The sequence below is a fragment of the Prunus mume genome, linkage group LG4 (assembly GCF_029339155.1).
Source record: "Prunus mume cultivar Tortuosa linkage group LG4, ASM2933915v1, whole genome shotgun sequence".
Lineage (NCBI taxonomy): Eukaryota > Viridiplantae > Streptophyta > Magnoliopsida > Rosales > Rosaceae > Prunus > Prunus mume.
In genome coordinates this window covers 24,704,608-24,724,653 of record NC_142701.1, presented here as the reverse complement: position 1 = coordinate 24,724,653, position 20,046 = coordinate 24,704,608, and the positions used below count along the sequence as shown (strand labels likewise).

Below are 20,046 nucleotides of genomic sequence, written 5' to 3'. Positions count from 1 at the left end.
CTCAGCTGGAACAACAGAAGTCCCCTCCTAGCTATGTAATTTGGTGATACAGTGTTGGATGCATTGTATGTTATAGGTTATTTATCAAATTCATAAAACTTTCTAAATGTAGAAATTTTACTGAGGAGGTGATCGTGATTGCGTGAATTCATTTGCTGTTTTTGTCTAGAGTTATGATTTGTACTAGCCCAAATTTGTTTTGTGCAAATGTCATGATCTGTACATATATATTGCATTTAATTTTTCCTCTCTCCCTCCTGCATGTTAATAACTTAAGATTATACTTGTGAGTTTTACAGTCATGTTCTTGTTTTGTCCAAGCAGTTATGTATATCTTCATTTGTGCCTTCATTATTGTAAGGGCTTTTTTGTTCCGGTAGCTACTGATGGGTCAGGCCACTGTAAAGAGTCAAATGTGTGAAATTGCCCCGAGTCTGAGTTCAAGAATCAGACCTCAAGAGTGCTTTGAAAGGGTAGCTGAGCCTTAGGAAACACATTGGTCTTCTTCACAAATGAAACCAACAGTTGCTTACAGATAAATTCTTTGCTTGGCTTGAGAAGCTTGTGACATGGAAGCTAAGCATTCATGATTTTAGCATGACAGAGAGAAAGACCAGGCTTTCTACGAGAAACAGAGGTTGGTTAAAGCAAAGGATTTCGTGAGGATTTGCTTAGGAGAGAGAGAGAGAGACAGAGATTATGGTGGAAGAATGGGTGCTTTGGGTAATTTGTCGGCAGCTTGACGAAGGGTTCGTCAGGCTCTGGAATGGTTTGCCAAAGGAGAAGATGGGAATAGACGGAGGAATATGACTCAAAATTCTAAGGATGATAGGTGATGCTTGCTATATCTGGATGTTGGTTGAGATAATGGGTAGAGGATACCCCTATTTTATAACCGTTGGAAGCTCCTTCTTCCCAAGAAACCCTAATGGGTTCTCTTTAATTTTGCTAAGTCTTCTCCTCCATTTCTTTCCTCTTCCTTCGATTCAACATCATTTTGTGAAATCCTCCTTAGTCCAAACACATAGAGACAATAATTTTGGGAGCTTTAGAGCCTTCCCGCAACTGTTCTAGTGGCAATCTCCTATCTTTGGTTACCATCTATCTTTCTTTCCTCCCCTATTCATGGCAAGAGTTAGTCAGAGAAAGAGATGGGTAACATCGTTGGTCTGAAGGGTGCTACGCGCGCTAATGTCCTTTGGTTCTTCCAGTGGTTTGCCTTGGGTTTGTTTCTTGGCCATGTGCTGGAGACTCCCAGCAGTCCACCTTCGTGAGTGGCTTTTGGCTTCTGTCGTTGTTTTGTCTCCAGCCATGTGTTGAAGACTTTAAGATATTTTCTTGGCTATTTGGGCCTTCCTAAGGTGATGGGTTAGTGTACTAAAGGAATAGGCCAACCTCCTAAAGTGATGGACCATTTTTATTAGGGTGATAGGCCAATTTTCTAAAGTAATGGGCTTTCTATTTCTCTCTTTACGCTTACCCACATATTTGGGCTCAAGAAAATGAGCTCGAGTTTTGGAGCTCCCAAGCCTTAAAACTTCCATTTATCACTCATCAATAAGCCTCATGAATGCTCGTTACCATCCATACCATAACCTACTCATCAAGCCCTGAACATTAGTGTAGCTTGGGCCTACTTAAGCTTGTAGTGTGGCTAGGTATAAAAATAATGATTTTCCGCTTGGCATTACATGTCGATTGGCGTGCTTGAATTTTATCGTCTTTGAAAAGGGATATGATGCTTGACGGGATAATTAGCATGGGCTTGTAGAGCCAATGCCTTTTATAGGCTCATTTCAATTCTTAGCGTGACAGATTGCATATTTATTTGGCATGACATGTGTTTGTGGCTCGTGCAAGCGTGCATGAGGAATTTCGCTTGCTCCGAATTGGATCTTTTCTTAATAAGGTGTAGCACTAGGTCGGGAATTTTTTTGAGCCCTACCTTGGATTTTTTGGGCTTAAACAATTATCGCAGGTATATACCAAACTTCTGAGAAGATAATCCCAATCAATGTGTCAAGTACCTGTGTCATAGGTACATGGTGGGAGGTTACCTATAGGCTAGGTTCCATATCAAGTCATTATGTAAAGTACCTGTGCCATAGGTACACTTTCAGAGGTTACCTGTGTCATAGGAGTTATGCTACTAGAGATGCAATTAGCATGGCTAAAACAATAGGAACAAACCATAACAGAAAAGGATGAAAGTACGGTGAATGAGAGAATTTACTTGGGATACAGGAACTTTAATTGACGCCACAGTTTCTGATAATCCAAAAAATTTGGGATATTCCTCGAGTTGTCACCATTGCTGCCCCGCAAAAAGTTCCTATTAATTTTATCCAATGCATCACAGGTACTTATAGGCATCTTAACGGTTTGCATAGTATACAATGGGATAGAAGCAGCCATAGATCGGATTAGCGTAGCTCTACTAGGCAAACTTAGCAACTTACCTTTCCATGCAGTAAGCTTTTGCTGCACTTTGATCACCACAATTCTATAGGTGGCCTTTGTGATTCTGCTATGAATTAAAGGGACCCCCAAGTACTTGCCAAGATTGAGAGTCAGTGGAGAACTGCAAATTCTACTAATCTCCACAGCAAGGCTATTATTAACATTTGGAGAGCAGAAAATTTGAGACTTCTCAAAACTGATAACCTGGCCAGAAGCTAGGCAAAATCTATCAAGACATTTGTTTAAGGGTTGTGAAAATTCACCTAACCCGAGCACCTTTCGAAAAAACGAGCACCGAGCATGAAGAATGGCTGCTGGGCTTAAGGAGTTGCAGCCGGGATTGAGTAGCAGCCGGCCTGAAGAAGTATCACGGCTGAATTTGCAGAAGTTTGGAGGCCGGGTCTTGGAGTTTTCGAGAAGAATGGCCAGGTGTGAAGTTTGGCGGCCGGGCAAGAAGTTTGGCAGCCGAGTCTCCAGGAGCTTGGCGGCCGAGTTTGCATCAGCTGGAAGCTAGAGTGGCAGCCGGGCTTGGAGTAGCTGGAATTGAGAGGGGCTGCAGTCGGGCTTCCAGCGGCCGGGGTCGTTGGAGCTGGAGCGGCCACCCAGAGCTGGTGCTGGGCTGAAGAAATCCAGGCTGCACTCAATGTAGCCGGTTTGTAGCTCTGAGGGGCTGTAACATTGCAGCTGGAAAAGTATGGTTAGAGAGCTTTTAGTTGTACTCTTTAGTATATATAATAATAATAATAATAATAATAATAATAAAAGTGAGTGGCCATTTAATAGGGTTGGAGGTTTGAAAGTAATTTGGGTATTTAGAACTCAAGAGCTCAAATGTCATGAGGGTCAGCCCCATATAATTCCAAAGAGCCCTGAGGTCCAAGTACAAGCCACAGAATCACACCCAAGATTTCCAGACGTTAGTGTGTAAGTGACGGAAGACCTCACAAGGAAAGAAATCAAGGAGGTTGATGAAGATTCGGAATTTTCCAAAACGAGAGAAAATCAAGCAACCATAATATCTATGCCAATGTGATCCACAGATTTAGGGGGTCTTGAAAGAAATTTTTTTTAAAAGAGTTGACATTTGGCCATTCAATGGCTAGACCATGAGCCAATGGGTGCCCTATATAAACCTCACCAACAAAGGTAGAAGACACACATCATCAGACACACAAACCTATTTTTCGTTTCGCACTTTTCTTTTTCTAGATTTAGGGTTTTACTTTTCAAGCACCTAGTGTAGCGAGTTCTTCATTTTTTTAGTGTAAGTTTAAATTTTGTTCAATTTACACTCCTTGTCTTTTAAATTCAAGTTTATTTCAATTGTTTTACTTTTCATTGCTATCGCACTTTCATTAAGTTTAATTTCAAGTTTAATTTAGTTTATCGTTCTTATTTCGTTCTTGTTTATTTATCACTTTGATCTATTTTATCATAATTTAATTATCGTCTTTACATTATTTATTTTACGCACTTTACTTTACGCATTTATCTTTAAATTATATTTAAATTTAAGCAGCTTTACTTTACGCACTTGTTCTTCGTTTCATTATGTTCACCTTCAATCTTCATCTTCACCCACTCCACGTCATTTGGTTGCTCATGTAAAGGCTTGACCCTAAGGTAGTGAAAGAACCTAGGCCGTGAGGAGGTTCTTTGCTCGGCCGAACAATCGTTTGATTAAAATCAGATCTCGGACACAACATACACTTACATTCCATTCAAGCCAAATTCGTGGCTTGGTGATGGCATGCCCCGCACTCAAAAAAGAAGAAGGACCAAAAGTTTCTTTCGTCGGCTGCCTTGGCCGAAAAGAGGGAAACAACATTGCTTCATCACTCTAGCCTGTCTGGTACTAGCTTCATCCAAAAGGAGCAGATCATCCGCAAAACACAGGTGGGAGATCTTAGGGCCATTTCTAGAGATATTGACAGCTCTCTACTCATTCTTGACAGCAGCCTCACTAATCATGTGAGAAAGCTTCTCAAGACACACCGATAACAAATACGGTGAGAGGGGATCCCCCTGTCTCACTCCTCTTGCAGGAACAAAAGGCGGGGTATAGCTTCACCATTCACAAGAATTTGGAACTGAACCGTGGAGACACATTGCATGATCCGTTGGATTGTAGACTCATGAAGATTGATCTCTTTGAGAACATACTCCAGAAAATTTCAGTTCACTCTGTCATAAGCTTTAGAGAGGTTCCAAGCGATAAAACCTTTTTTCACTCAAAGACAAACAAACTTACTCTCTCTCTGTCTCTCTCTGTCTCTCTCTCTCTCTCTCTCTCTGTCTCTCTCAGGTTCTAAATTTCTCAGGAAGCTATTAACTTGGTTATTAAATGGTTCCTTGGGGTTAATATTCCAAAATAGTTTAACATCCTTTCCTGCCTTAGCAATCATATTTCACACACTAATGCATGTTTTTCAGCTTGATGTGGTATTAGAACTTCAATATTACAGAACTCTTGGTTCATGCTCATCACTGAACCTGAAACCTAGGAGTTTTTGTTTGGGAATGTAACCAGGAAGATCAAAATATACCAAACTTGGGAACAAGAGAGCTGCATAAAACTTTTGCTCATCATCAAAGCTAAATGTGTCATCGTAGTTTGAGCATACTTCCTACTCTCTATATCATTGCAGACACATAAGACTTTCAGTTTTAACTAAGAACAACTAAAAAGCCCACATGAACTCCTTTGCTAGAAATTGCTGAAAAAGAAATTGTAATCTTCATTAAGCAGGCTTACATAGGTAAATAAATTGTGTAGCTCTTATTCTTGTTATTAACTGTTAAATTAAAATCTCCATGTCATCCTGTTTTTTTTAACTGTTTGGCAACACCACTTTGCCATCCATAAACTATAACTATTCTTCTCCCTAAGGGAATTTTACTAGGAAATTACCCATCTGGTATGTAAATCATGTTTCAGAGTTCACATTTAAACACAACCTTTAAACTTGGACAATAAATTATAGGACCGTTGCCAACGACCCGATGCCATCTATAACAAGTGTGGCCTGAAATGTTCTTGAATTTAGAAAGCAAATTTAAAAAGCTCCATTACTTAGCATGTAAGTTATGTTTCAGAGTTCAATTGGGAAAAATTATGCTATCGTTGGCAACGGTCCCTTGCCATCTATAACAATCCAGGCTTGAACTTTTGTTGAATTTAGGAAGCAATTTTATTAGCTTCACTACTCAAAATGCAAAGGATGTTTTTAAATTTCAAATCCAAACATTAGGAAGCAATTGAATAAATTATGTGGCTGTTGCAATGGTCCCCTACCATATTCGATATCTACCATTTTTATCATCTATGACCTGAAAAGGCATAACAGGGCAATTAAGCTAACTCTAGTATAAATCTGCTCAATTGTTCAAGTTATCCATCATTGTGTGTTTGCTAAACCACAGCCTTATTCAGGACAATAAGAAATATGGCCGCGGACCCTTCCCAAAGGATGCTAATCACTAATAAGGGACCATGTGTCCGCTACATTGCTTGGATGAATGATTTCTGGAAGCTCAGCTTCACAGGTCATTACAAGCACGAATCAAAGACTGCTTCAGTCGGTTGCATTATGAGAGATCACAATGCTGTATTTAAAGCTACCTTTGCGCAACATGTAGGCATGGTCAGCAGCTTTACAAGGGCTCAGTTGACTGCATTCAGCCGGGCCCTTGAATTTGCTAAACGTGAAGGTGTCGATTACCTTGAAATCGAAGGAAATCATCCGTTTGTGTTTCGGATGATGTGGGGCAACGTCATCAGAACTAGCTCTATGATCAGGGGGCTTGTTAATAAATGCAGATACTAGGAGTGTGAGGCTCCAACATGTCAACATGTATGGAAATTTGGATGGGAACTTGCTCGCGAGAATTCCTTTGCAGCCTCAACAAGAGAGGTCAACGGAGCCATTTTACAAATAATCTCTCACGGATTTATTGGCGCTGCCCTTTTTTTCTTGGCCGGAACGAGTTATGATAGAATACGTCTTGTTTATCTCGATGAAATGGGCGGAATTGCTATCGCAATTCCAAAAATATTCACTACTTTCAGTATCTTATCAATGGCTTCTCTTGCATTACCGGTCATGAGCGGTTTTGGGTAAAGGGGAGGTAATATTTATCCTTAAATATTAATCTGTATTGACTATAAATCTCAATGACCAAGAATTGGAAATTGATACGTTAAGTAATTGTAGAAGATATGAACTGCCATAGAAAGATTTTTTTTATGAATTGTTCATGTTCATTTAATTAATTTCAAACAAGTCGTATCTTGCTCAGACCGATAAATAGAGCTGAGGTGAAATAAGTGGAATTCTAGTGAGGGATGTGATCGGTCGTTGGATCCCTTTCTCGGACCTATGAGTGAGTCATCATTTGGATGACACAGAAGGACTTCGTAGATTTCTTTCTTCAAGGAAAAATCTGTTAAGTTGCTTTTCCTTTTTGTTAAGTAGGAGTTTGCACGTCTTTTATTTTCAGAAATGAAATATTTTGGATTAGTAATGATTGTGAAAAGCCTTTGATTTTTCTAATCTCTTCCTTAAAGTATTAAGATGTGTGAACATGTAACTACTAAGAACGAAAGTCATCTGCTTAATCTCACATTTAATTTTCCTTTTCTTCCTTTGTAGTTTAATTGTATTCGCTGACCTTTCCGATACTAACCATGACCCCTATCTGTCAAAACCAAGTTCAAATAAGGGAGAATTTTTAAGGGGATAGATTGATGACTTTTGGGGGAGTTTTTTCTTAGTAAAACTTTTGTGGTTTTACTCAATAACCAAGTTACCTTTTTTACTCGATTTGCATTTTTGCCTATTTTGTCTAGAACCAATTACGTTTGACAGTGAAACCTATTTTGTCTAGTATAGCAGTACTTCTCTTCTCAATATTAAAAGAGAGCCGAAGTTTGAATCCCTTCCCTATAAACCAAAAAATGATTACTCCTGAAGCACTAACACTTTCTCAAGACTAAGCGTATGATATGCGAATTTACTTACTGACTAGGATCTTGATTTCTTAAGAACAAAAATGGAAATTAAAAACCCAAAAAAAAAAAAAAAAAAAAAAAAGAAGAAGAAAAAGTTAGCTGAGAGATTATCTGGGCGTTAATAGAACCAAGCAAGTGGGCCAAATCAATGATATTATATTATTTTGGGCCTGGCCCCGATATATCTTAAAAAAAATTGGTCGGACACATCACGTTTGTTTTCGGCCGTTGGACATCATATTCAGATGTTATTATAGTCAAAAGACTTAAAGAAAACACTAACACCCAAGCCAACGGTAACTTTCTTGTCTCCGTCTTCTCCTTCCCCTTTCTGTCTTCCCCTTTGCTGCTCCAAATTCCAATTAAAACCCCAAAACCAAACTTCACCAACACAAAAGTTCTTAGCTTTACATCACAAATGGCATTAAAAGAAGCAGCTTCACTCACTTCACTGAAACAACAAGAAGAAGAAGAAGAAGAAGAAGAAGAAAGAGAGAGGTTCATAGTTTTGAGCAGCACTTGCAGAGTGGTGGAGTATTTGCAGCCAGTGATGTCAAAAGAGCTTCTCTGCAAGTTTCCAGACAACTCTACTTTCGATTTTGACTACACTCAGAGTTCAATATGGTCCCCTTTGGTCCCTCGGGCTCATGCTCCCATGGATTTGGACTTGGATTTCGATTTCATGACGCCAAGGAAGCTCAATTTCGAGATGGGGTTGGAGTTGGAAAGTCAAAGCAGTATCAAGAAAGTCAGTTCTACTATTAAGAAGAAGATCTCCACCGCTGGATTTAATATTAGCAGGAGTGCTTTGAAGAACAAGATGATGAAGAAGAAGAAGAAGAAAAGCAAGATGGCATTGGCTTCTGATTTCTCTCCAACTCCTGTTAAGGTTCATTGTAACCCCTTAGCCTCAAAGGTACTGCCTTTTTCATCTGGGTTCTTAGATCTTTCTGTTTATTTATTTATTTTATATACATGTTTTTATAAGCTGGAAGAATCTGGGTTAGAGCAGAAGGTTAAGATCACTGAATCTGAGATTACCCTTTTGAGATTTTCTCTGAAAATGATCACAATTTACAAGCTGTTTGAAGTAAAAACATGAAATTTTTGGGGAAAGAGATGAGAATTTAAGGCAACCCATAAAGATGCAGTTGTTAGCATCAAAGTTTTGGGAATTTGTTTCTGTTTTAGCGCCAATTCCTCTGTTTTGCAGGGGAAGAACTTAGAACTAAAATCAATCTGGTGACTGGATTTCTAACATATGAAGGTTTTGTCATTTGTGGTCAGGTATGGAATAAGTTGCTAAAAGCTGCCTCTAAACATTTCAAGAAAAAGAAGAGAGATCCCATGGACCATGTGAGGCTCTCCAATTATCTGAGAGATGGAAATATTTGAAGGCTTCCCCCATTTGTAATTCTTTATTGTTTCATTAATTTATTTATTCATTTCATTGTCTTTTTAACCTGCATTCTCATTAACAGCAACATTATTAGCATTTGGAGTTAAACATTCCTCCAAAACATTTGTGCCACTTATAAAGAGATTTAATTGTACGTATGGCCTAGTCAGGTTAGTTAAAACGAATGTATTCTGCATTTGAGTTTAAATTTCTAATTACATAATTTAAATTAGATTAAAGTAGAAACGTAAGATTTACTCAAGCAAGGCAAACCGTGCATTCATAAAAGTCTGCACTAAAATTGTGACCCCGCACACAAAATCAACTGCTTTAATTAAAGCGTGCCAGCATAACTTCAATCAATCTTTCAAATGAAGCAGATGAAGACCCCTCATCACCAACAGCCCTCCTACACACTCCACTCATCTCCTGCACCTTCTTCCGCAGCTCATCATTACCGTCCATCACACACCTCACAGCCCTCTCAATCTCATCAGCCACCACAAAATGATCTACACCGTCCTTTCTGTAATTCAATCTCAGCTCCACAGCCAGCCCCAAGTCCCTCACCATCTGAAACGCATTGATCTGCTGCTCCGCATACAGAGGCCAAGTCACAACAGGCACACCATGCCACAGGCTCTCCATTATTGAGTTCCAACCACAGTGTGACACGAAGCCCCCCACCGCCCTGTGGGCCAGGACCTCCACCTGTGGGGCCCACCCACATAGAATCCCGACCCCACTGGTCCTCTCCAAGAACCCTTGAGGCAGAAACTCCTCATGACTTGTGTGCTCCTCTGGCACCATAAACTTCCCCTTGGGCGGGTCTTTGCGTACGGACCACAAGAACCTCTGCTTACTCTGCTCTAAGCCAATAGCAATCTCTCTCAGCTGGGCCTCATCAAAGCTCCCAGAGCTCCCAAAGCAGAGGAACACCACTGATTTGAAAGGCTGATCATCAAGCCACGTCATGATTTTGTCAAATTTGCTCTGATGATCAGAATGCTGCGCAGGATAAACGCCAATCAAGGGCCCCACTGTGTAAACAGGAGGGGTTTCACCATCCGAAAGTGAGCCAACCGCATGGGATTCGAGCTCAACAAATGTGTTGACGATTATACCCTTCGTTTCCTTGAACCTCCTGGCATGGTTTGCGAAGGTAACGTACCCGTCGCTGCTGAAAGCAAATGAAGGAATTACGCTTGCAGGAACAGGGTTGACATAACTCGGTACCACTGACTCGGAGTCCGATTCTTTAAACACCGTGCCGACTCGGTCGTAGCGGCTCGAAAGGTGGAGCAGGAAGCCGAGAAAGCCAGCACCAGAAGTGAAGAACAGAAATGATGGAACCTTGAGTTCATTGGCCACGTCGATCATGGTGGTGCAGAACATATCAACCACTAAACCAGAAACAGAGCAACTGGGCAAGACATGGCTGGCTATGGCTTCTCTCACATGGTTCTTGTAGCCCTCTATGTAGACTGTGATGTATTTTTCCACAGACTGTTGAAGAAGCTCAAGTGGGCGGTTCACAGTGGGAAGGTCTATGATTTTGATGTGGCCGTGGGAGGCAGCAAGCGATTGTGCGCTGATGTTTGAGTTCAGAGTAGCAGAGGGTTCAAATGGCGGTTTCATAAGGAGGATTGTGATTGAGAATCGATCACAGCCGTCCAATAATCGTTTCGAAAACTCTATTGCTGATACAAGATGGCCAACGGCCGGTGTGGGAACGAAAACCAGCTCTGCTCTCTTCATGTTTTGTGCTGCTTTGTTTGCTCACTCTGTTGCTTTCTTGATGGTGTATGTTTGACATACATTGAGAGCAGTTGAGGTGGATGAAGGTTGATTGACTGCTTTGTTTGCTCACTCTGTTGCTTTCTTGATGGTGTATGTTTGACATACATTGAGAGCAGTTGAGGTGGATGAAGGATGATTGACGTCTTTCAATTTTACGTGGTGTAGGACAATTCTGAGAATATAAAAAAATTCCTTGTCAAAAAACAAAAGAGAGAGAGAAAAATTCCCAATGATAATGAGGCATGTTATGTGGGCTCACCGAATCTAAGATGATTGTTTAAAGAGGGATCCGTGATGGATAATGAGGCAATCGGTCAAACTAATCAATTGCATTCATCAATGATAACGAGGCATGTGATGTTGTCAAACTATACTAACATTCTTCCTACTTATCCACCACGGTGTCCTGTTAATTAGATGATTGGTTTGGTTGTGTGGTGTTGTTTAATTTAATTCATCGCATTCATCAAGCACAAGTAGCTTGGGTTCATATTAAAATTATTGGCTCCAGGTAGCAATTTGGGCTCACCGTGACAAGAGTCACGAGATTGATTTGTGGTCCATAAAACGCAGCCCCCACCAAAGGATGTGATTGATGACATTAATGTGCTGTGAAAATAATCATTATTAAATTTGTTGTGAAAATCAGCTATGAGATAAAGTAATTTGACATTTGCTAAATTTTTTGTTAAAAGTATTGTTGATACTAATTCCCGCACAATCAAAATATGATTCCCGCATAATCATTAAACTTAATGTCTCTTCGAAATTGATTTACGCATAATCGAAAATGAAATCTTTATTAATTGTTTTCTCACATCGATTTTATGATAAGTAATTTTCATAGTTTACAAAGTGCTTCCCAAATTTTTTTTAAAATCACTTATCATTCCAAAGAAGCAATGTCAAACGACAGGTAGTAAGGTAGGCATTTTGAACAAAAATACTGGAAAACTGCATTTACCGATCGCATTTTAACCGCATAACTGACATCGGCAAAACCCACCACAAAATTAAATATTATATTTATAATATATAATATACAATTCAAGAATTTTTTTTTTTTTTTTTAAAAAAAAAGATAGCCATTTGTTGGGCATGCCAACACTCATGCATTGCTTTTGCGACAAACCAAAGTCTGTTTTTTTCTTTCTTTTTTACTTCTTTTTCTTGTCCCTATTTTTTTCGACCTCTCTTTTTCTTTCTTTTTCCTGCTCCTCTCCTTTTCTCTTTCTATTTTCCTACTTCTTCCCCCTCTGTCGCTTTCCATCTCTCAGCTCTCACTTCTTCTCTACCTCTATCTTTCTTTCCGTTTTCCTCCTCCTTCCTCTCTCTGTCTGTTTCCATATCTTTCTCTCCCACTTTCTTTTTTTTCCTTTTTTTTAGGCCTAGTTAGGGTGGTGGATTTTCTGGGATTGCTTGTATTGTTTAGGCCCAAAACAACCCAATCGGTGGATACCGTTGCGGACATTGACCGATTTGCGATTAACCTCAACTCTTTGGCCGGTTTGCGATCTCAAATAATGCAATACTGCGATTTCTCAGGCAGTTTGCGATTTACATGAAATTTTGCGGTTACAGTACCACATTCACCCCTAAGAGCACTTTCACCGCTGCGGTTTGGCTCGAATAGGAGGGGGCCCAAGCCCATGTCATGCCTCCAGCGAGCTTCAACAGTTAGGACAGGAGGTGGGTCCCAGCAAACCAGGCAAACCCATAAGCAAAAGAGTCCAAACTCGTGCCTGGGGGTAGCTGTCGTTAGCACCTGGGCTTTATATTTTTTACACGCCAACGATGAAAAAATTTGAAACTTCCATGTGCTGACGCTAGGCCAGGCTGGCGCCACCCCTGATTTCTGCCAATGGCTAAAAGCTACGTGGCTTGTCCGATCGTTACTTCTCCTTCCAATATTCTTCACTTTCCACACCAAATCTTCATACATTTTCTTTTCCTTCCAATATTATTCACTTTTTACACTAAATTTTCTTCACTTTCCAAATTTCATTTGTATTAAAATACAAATGGCATCTTCTATCGAAGTAGAGGGGTGTGGACAACCATGGAAGATGTTTTGTTGTGTGAGTGTTGGATCCAAGTTGGTCATTGCTCGATCACGGACAATAAGATGAAGTTCACTTATATGTATAGAAAAATTCATGCCGAATTTTGTGCAAGGTCATGTTCTGCTCGTACGAAAATAGCCTTGGCTAGTATGTGAATTTTTTTGAATAAAGAGTTGGGGAAATGGAGAGATACATTGACAAAAGCGAGAGACAATGTTTGAAGTGGCGAAAATCTTGCCAACAAGGTAAATTATTTGTAATTGTCGTTTTATTAAATTTCATGTCTAATTTTTTTTCTTTCAATTTTTCTTGCATTTCAAATTTTTTATTATAAAGATTACGCAAGCATAAATGTGGTTCGATGCCATTGGCTAAGGCAAAAAATCTTTCAACAATCACCAATGTTGGGAGGTGGTAAAAAATTGTTCGAGATTCAAAATTATTCTTACGGGTCTGACCGCGTTGTCTTGAATGAGATCTCGCTCCACGATTCAACGATATCGGATTTACCTTTGGATTCTCCAATGAATCAAGACTCACCAATCCAACAGGAGTCCAGGCCTATTGGGAGAAAGGCGCCGAAGACTAAGAGAGGGAGTAATTCCACCAATGATACTACAAAAGTTTTGGAGCAAATTGCTCTGAACGGCACAATGAAAATTGAGAGAGACATGAAAAGAGATGCGAATGAGAAGGTAATGTATAAAGAATTTACAGGAGAAATGAAGTATGCACGCAAACAAGACATGGAGAAGAAGGATCGGGAAACCATAGTCATGGATACGAGCCATATGTCCCTTGAAATAAAGTCATTTTGGAAGCTACAACGAAGGGATGTTATGAGAAGAAGACTTTTCCGTGATGATGGACCTAGCAATACCGATTGGTTAAATGATGAAAACCATTAGGTTGTATTGCTTGTCTTTTATTTGATTAGTTATATTGCTTGTCTTTTATTTAAATAGTTGTATTACTTGCGTTTAATTTAATTAGTTGTATTTCTCCTGGACCCTTGTAGTGCAAGAAAACTGTGGTTAGAAGAAAAAAAAAAATTTGTTCTCCTGGACCTCTATAGTCCAAGAAAATTGTGGTCAACCACCCTTAGATTAGATCTAAGGGTTGAGAAAAAAAAACGAATTAAAAATTATAATTGTATCATCAAAACTCTATTTTGGTTATTAGAAATAAGTTTTAAAAAAAAAACCAAACAACCAGCATAGTCATCTGATTGAAAAAAGGCAGAACTTTCCATCACCAGGTGATCAACTTCCACCATCTCCTTCATACAATGAAGAAGATCAACTTGCCCCTCCAACCTTCAGAAAATTCTAAGTAAAATCTTTTAAAAAAAGATCTCTATAAAAATTTTATAAAAAAAGGCAGCCTCACACCAAATGACAAGACCCGACCCAAATTCTACTTTGGAATCTGCGCCGAATCTTGTGTGTGTCCGACACCTAGTAGGTGCTGAGCACACTTGACCAAATTGTCCTTCTAACTAAGATTCGAAATTTGTTAAAACAATTTACTTATGCCGAAAATTAGACAGAGTCTCCTCTGTAAATTGCTCATTCCCAAACTTTGCCACCTGTACAACAAGCAATTTAAATATCCACAACCGTTCAGCATGCACAAAAAGAGAATTCATGCAACAAATATCAAATCTTTATGGCCTCAAGCCTCTTTATACCAAATAAGTCGTTTTGCCATCTGAACTAATCTCAACTTTTAGAACAACATGAATATGTTATCAAATTTCAAAATAACTTAACTGAACAACTTTTCAATCACTTCATCTTGCGGCTGCACTTAATAACTCTTGGTTGCCTATGTACTCTTACTAAGGGATCAAGTCATACGTAGTTCTTTCTCTTTGTTTTGTTGACAAGTTACATATTCAACCTTTATGTTTACCTCTTATTTTGCAAAATCAAATGTGAAAAGAAATTGAAAAGGAAAATAAAATAATGAGAGGAGAATAACTTTTTAATTGGAAAAGATACACAAGGAGAAAAAGAACAGGTATATAAAATCAAATAACGACATGGTAAAATAAAACTTCACTCAAAAAAATAATTGTGAATTATACAAAATCCTTAAAAATTAGAAAACTCTTAATTCTTGTCTCTGAAGTAGGAAAACATATATTAAAACCTTCGCCCATAAATATCAAGATAAAATCCTCAATTTAAGTTTAAAACATCGCAAAACTTAAATACTCTCCACCTAGGCGTACCCCATTCATGATCCGTCAATTCCAATGATATTCCGTCAATTTCAATAATATTCCTTCAATTCCAATGATATTCCGTCAATTCCAATAACATTCCGTCAATTCCAAGTGTCACATAAGCGACACATCCTCGCAAGCCTAAAAAACACAGAGTCAATTCGAGTCACATTCCTCGCAAGACTCAGGAGACATTTAGTTAGCATGAGCAGCATTCCTTGCAAGACTCAAGGGACACCTAGTCAACTGAGCCGCACATCCTCAAGAACTCGGGGACATGTTGTCAGGCCGAGAATGCATATTCTCGCACCACACAATTCAGGCGTCCCCGAAACTCGTGGGGCATTGTTATAAATGCCAAACAAAATTGTTTCAAAGGTACCTAGGGGGTACTCCTGTGGTAGGTTTGAAAACCATATTCCGACACTTATCATAAAATTTCTCTTTTTCCACAAATCTGCTTTCACAAACCTATTTTCCAAATATTTTCTCAACTTCTCAAAATCAGTTCTTACATGGGTAGCCAAAATCCTTTCTCAAGCATAAAGCTTATAAAGATACAAAATATTCACAAACCTAAGTATGAAATCAAAGTCTGATAATCTCAACCATAATCTTGTAAACCCATCAAAACCCCAAAGTAATTCAAATATTAATCAACACTTGTTTACATATAAATTCCATATAATACTATATTCCACTATTAAAACAATAGGCTTTCATAGATAACCAGATATCACTCAGTCATATACTTTAATAATAATAATAATCACAATAATAATAGATAAATAACAAGATAATCTTCGAATATCATAATAACACCCAAGAATACCATAAAACACTACAACATAAACTCAAAATCCAAACATAAACAAAATAGTTCACAAACAGTTAAGCCTCGTTTACTCAGTCGTTCTAGCACTTCTCAAAGGGTGAAACTACCTCAAAAGACTCACGGTCAATCGACGGTTAAACCTTCTAAATTGGGTCAACCGGGCCCGTGGGGCCCACAACCTCCCATTTTCAAACCGAGACTTCCTATGGGTTCAACAAGCTTTACAATACATGTCCTGTAAGTTTGGTCCGAATCGAACGGTCGGATTGCTTACGATCGCACGATCAGATAATTATCATTTATTTAGACTTTGAATTATTAAATCGGAGTATCCGAGACTCTGATTCTCAATCCGCGAAGTTTTACACATCCTAAAAGTGTCTAGATCAACATATTTTAAATTGGAGTTGATCAAATGGTCCGAACATATCGAAACCGGATAACGCATAATATGTGAAATCCGATCGACAGTCAAACGGTAACCAAATTGAAATCCGAGTATACCGTCGTGTTCAGGACTACGTGGGGATCATTTTAGGACCAAAGTCCAACCTTGACACCCTACCACCGCCGGCAGGTGTGTAGAGCAATTTTTTGGCAATCGGAAAACTCCAAACCGCCCTCCAATATTCATACCTACAGATCAAGCACGTCAAGGGGAGTAACTTTATATCTTGGCTTGAAGATCAATTCCACCGTTAAAGCCCTCGAAAAAACGGTTTACTTTTTGAAAAACCTAGAAAGTTTTAGGATTGGATTTGACAATTTCTACTTGAAATTGGGTTGGGTCTTTAAGGGAAATCACATAGGAGAGGTAGGGGAGTGGTTTGGAAGTGATTTGGTGGCGGGTGATGGTCGGAAATGGCGTCGAAGTTTTTGTTTTCGAAACAGCCCTTTTTTGGGCTCTGTTTTTGATCGATTTTCTGGTCTAATCGCTTAGAATCATGGCTAAATATGGATATGTACGGAAAGATGAGAGAAAGATGAAGAGTTTGCAAGTTGTGGCATTGGATTTGATGGTCGAACGGATGAGATATCACTGTCTGAAGTTTGCTGTTTGTGGAGGAGAGGAAGAGATGAAGAAAGTCTAGGTTTTTTAAAAACTGAACTTCGAAAAAATTACGATTGTGCTACTGGACTTCTTTTGATCGTAACTTCTTCTTTACAACTCCAATTTGAGCCCACTACGTGTCTACAAACTCATCTCGACGTGCTCTACGCAACGATACTACTCAAATCTCCAAATTCTTTCCCGAACAAAAAGTCAACTTTTAACCCATTAAAATATTCTCGAGGTAAAATTGTCTCCCCATTCCCTGTCCCAAACGCACATCCCCCCGCCCATTTCTGTATGTTTGTCTCTATGACTCTCTATCATGTGGGATGGGTTTGGTGAGAAGAAAACTCTAGCACATCTAGCCACCTACCCAATAGCAAATTGCTTGTCCTCTTCGTAATGTCACCCCTCATGTCGACTAGATTGCCATCAACAGTGGCGGACCTATTAAGATGCAAAGAGGTACAGCTGCACCTCCCCTAGTAGAAAAACTATTGTAAGTGCTTCAAATTGCATATTTTCTCAATTTGGTGGTGGTGCACTCCAGGTGTACTGAGTTCCTTATTTCCATTTTCAACATTTAAGTAAATGTCTTTGTACCTTTACTTTCATTTATTTTTATATTACTCTATTTACTTAAGTTTATAATGTAAATAAGGAAGTACTCCTCATTTGGATTCAAATAAAAATACTAGAAAATTAAATTCCGACCAAATCAAAATATGAAAAATCAGTTTTAGTGCAAAATACGATTTAGGCTAAAAATGATGGCTCATTAAGTGCCCGTTTGGTATTTGCTTATTTTAGGTGATAAGTGATTTTTAAAATTTTCGGGAAGTTCAGCCTATTTGGTAAATTATGAGAAAATCACTTATTATTAAAAGAACATCGAGCGTGTTTTCAACTGGAGTTGGTGGCTATGAGCTTCGATGGATCCAAGAACATGTTATTTGTTTTCTCCATAGAGCATGTTTTCCTTTCTTTTACTTTTTGTTAAATAAAATTAATATAAAATGACAACATATTGATTTTTAAACTTTTTTTTTCCTTAACCATTAGATTAGGTCTCATGGTGGGTGACCATAGTTTCCTTGAACTACAGGGGTCCAGGAGAACGAAGTATTTAAACAAGTCCTACAATTTAATCTTTGTTACTAAACTGTTTAATTTCAATTTTTTTTAAATTAATAAAAAAGGTAGTGAGGGAGGATTAAGAATAAAATGTAGAGTCAATTTTCTTAGGCTTATTTACTGTAATGCCCCTTGAAACTTCAGTCAAATCTCACTTTACTCTCCAAATTTAAAGTGACCCACTTAACACCATTGATCGTGATTTTGTGTTCCACTTTACCCATACTGCTATCTCCATTAATAACTCTGTCAGTTTTGATGACATGTCATGGGTAATTTAGTATTTTTACAAGTGATGATGTGTCATGTGAATGACCCACCTTTTTTGTTTAAATTGAATTAAATAATGTAATTACTTGTTTAATTAAAAATCTATATAAAAATAGGGAATTTTAATAAATAAAAATCTATTTTCTTTATGCTTTAAAAATAAAATAAAATAACCTACCCAGATCCAACTCTCCCGAAAGATCAATCCCTATCTCCAAAGAATGGCCTCATCCTTCCTCTTTTCTTCTCTCTCTACAACCAATCATCGCACCATCATCCATAACCACCCCAACGCACCACCAGCCATACCCACCCCCATCCCCCCACCAGCCATATCCACCCCCACACTCCACCAGCCATACCGTCAAAGGACTCGTTGTACACGATCGAGCCCGAGACGTTGACGATGAGTGCTATCACCCTGTTGTCCCTTCTGCCGCCCTGGTGTACACCAACCCCTCGACGTTGGCTACTACTTGTTTTGAATTATTGTTTGAAAAGCTAGTGATTTAGGGTCTGTCCATTTAATTTGGAGTTAAAATATTTCAATTTAGGTCTAGAATGAGGGAATTTTGGGTTTGAATGTTGGGATTGAAGGTTGGGATTTGGGGATGATTTGATTGTAGAGAATTTTTAGAAAGCCTACCCTAAGTTAGTTTTGGGGGAGAGAGAGAGATCGAGAGAGATCATCTTCTTCTTTGGTCCAAGCTACTTGTCGGTGTGCGCCTTTTCTCAGCAAGGAGATCTTCCCATTTAATTAAGAACTAAATCTTTTTATGAAAAAAAGTTGAAGAAAAAGTAGAAGAAGTAGCTACTAAAGATGTTCTTCTAGTTGTTTATATTCTTTGTTATGTTTTGAAAATTAGAAGGAAGAAGGATAAAGGAGCGGAGAGCGACTGGGGAAGTCGCTTGGGCTGGTGTTGCTAGGGAGAGTTGGATCTAGGTAGGGTTTTTTCTTTTTTAAAATTTTATTTTTAAAGCATAGAGAAGAAAGTTTTTTTATTATGAATTTTTTCTTTATATATATATATATAATTAAACAAGTAATTACATTATTTGATTATATATTTAATTCAGTTTAAACAAAAAAAATGGGTCATTCATATGATACATCATCACTTGTTGTAAAAATATTAAAATACCCATGTCACGTTATCAAAATTGACAAAGTTATAATGGAGATAACGGGAGGGGGTAAAGTGGAACACGAAATCACGATCAAAGGGGTCAAGTGAGTCATTTTAACTTTGGGGAGATAAAGTGAGATTTAACCGAAGTTTCAGGAATATTACAATAAATAAGTTATTCTCTTAAGCAAAATATAATTAAATTTTTTCTTTTTGAAAACATAATATATATATATATAAAGCAAAATGCAGAGAATGATAAAACATTCAAAATAATTGGAAAATACCATTGTTAATGCAAACATTAAAATTAAAATTATTAATTAAATAAAGACAATATGGTAAATTCATACGTTTTCATATAAAAAAAAATTCAAATACTGGATCATATTGTTATGGAACACAATTACCCATTATTTTATTAATTCTAAAATAAATTTAATTTTTTTAAAAAACCTCTTGCAGATCAAGAAGCGTCTGGAGAGGCTAGATACTTAAAAAGGAACTCTTATATAAGAGTCTCTTTGTAAAGTGTAAGTGTAAGAAATAAATTTTCTTTTCAAGCAGTTCAATTTTAGGTGGGAGTTCGTTTGTGAAAAAAAAAAAAAGAATTAAAAAAAACTTTGGCACTAATTGTTCTGCAAATCAAGAACTCAAACTTCC

The 20,046-nt window shown here is 38.2% G+C and overlaps 2 protein-coding genes across 2 annotated transcripts; one reads left to right on the top strand and one right to left on the bottom strand.

Annotated features, from left to right (window-relative positions):
* The first annotated feature begins 7,744 nt into the window (after positions 1–7,744).
* LOC103328981 (uncharacterized) lies at positions 7,745–8,933 on the top strand. The gene is made up of 2 exons (XM_008231409.3): positions 7,745–8,387; positions 8,759–8,933. The coding sequence occupies exons 1-2, from the start codon at positions 7,890–7,892 to the stop codon at positions 8,864–8,866; spliced, it is 606 nt and encodes a 201-aa protein (XP_008229631.2). The 5' UTR covers positions 7,745–7,889; the 3' UTR covers positions 8,867–8,933.
* Positions 8,934–9,104: 171 nt separating this feature from the next.
* Positions 9,105–10,949, bottom strand: LOC103328982 (UDP-glycosyltransferase 71K3-like). The gene has a single exon (XM_008231410.3). It carries the CDS (start codon positions 10,626–10,628, stop codon positions 9,201–9,203), a length of 1,428 nt encoding a protein of 475 aa, XP_008229632.2. The 5' UTR covers positions 10,629–10,949; the 3' UTR covers positions 9,105–9,200.
* Positions 10,950–20,046: the final 9,097 nt, after the last annotated feature.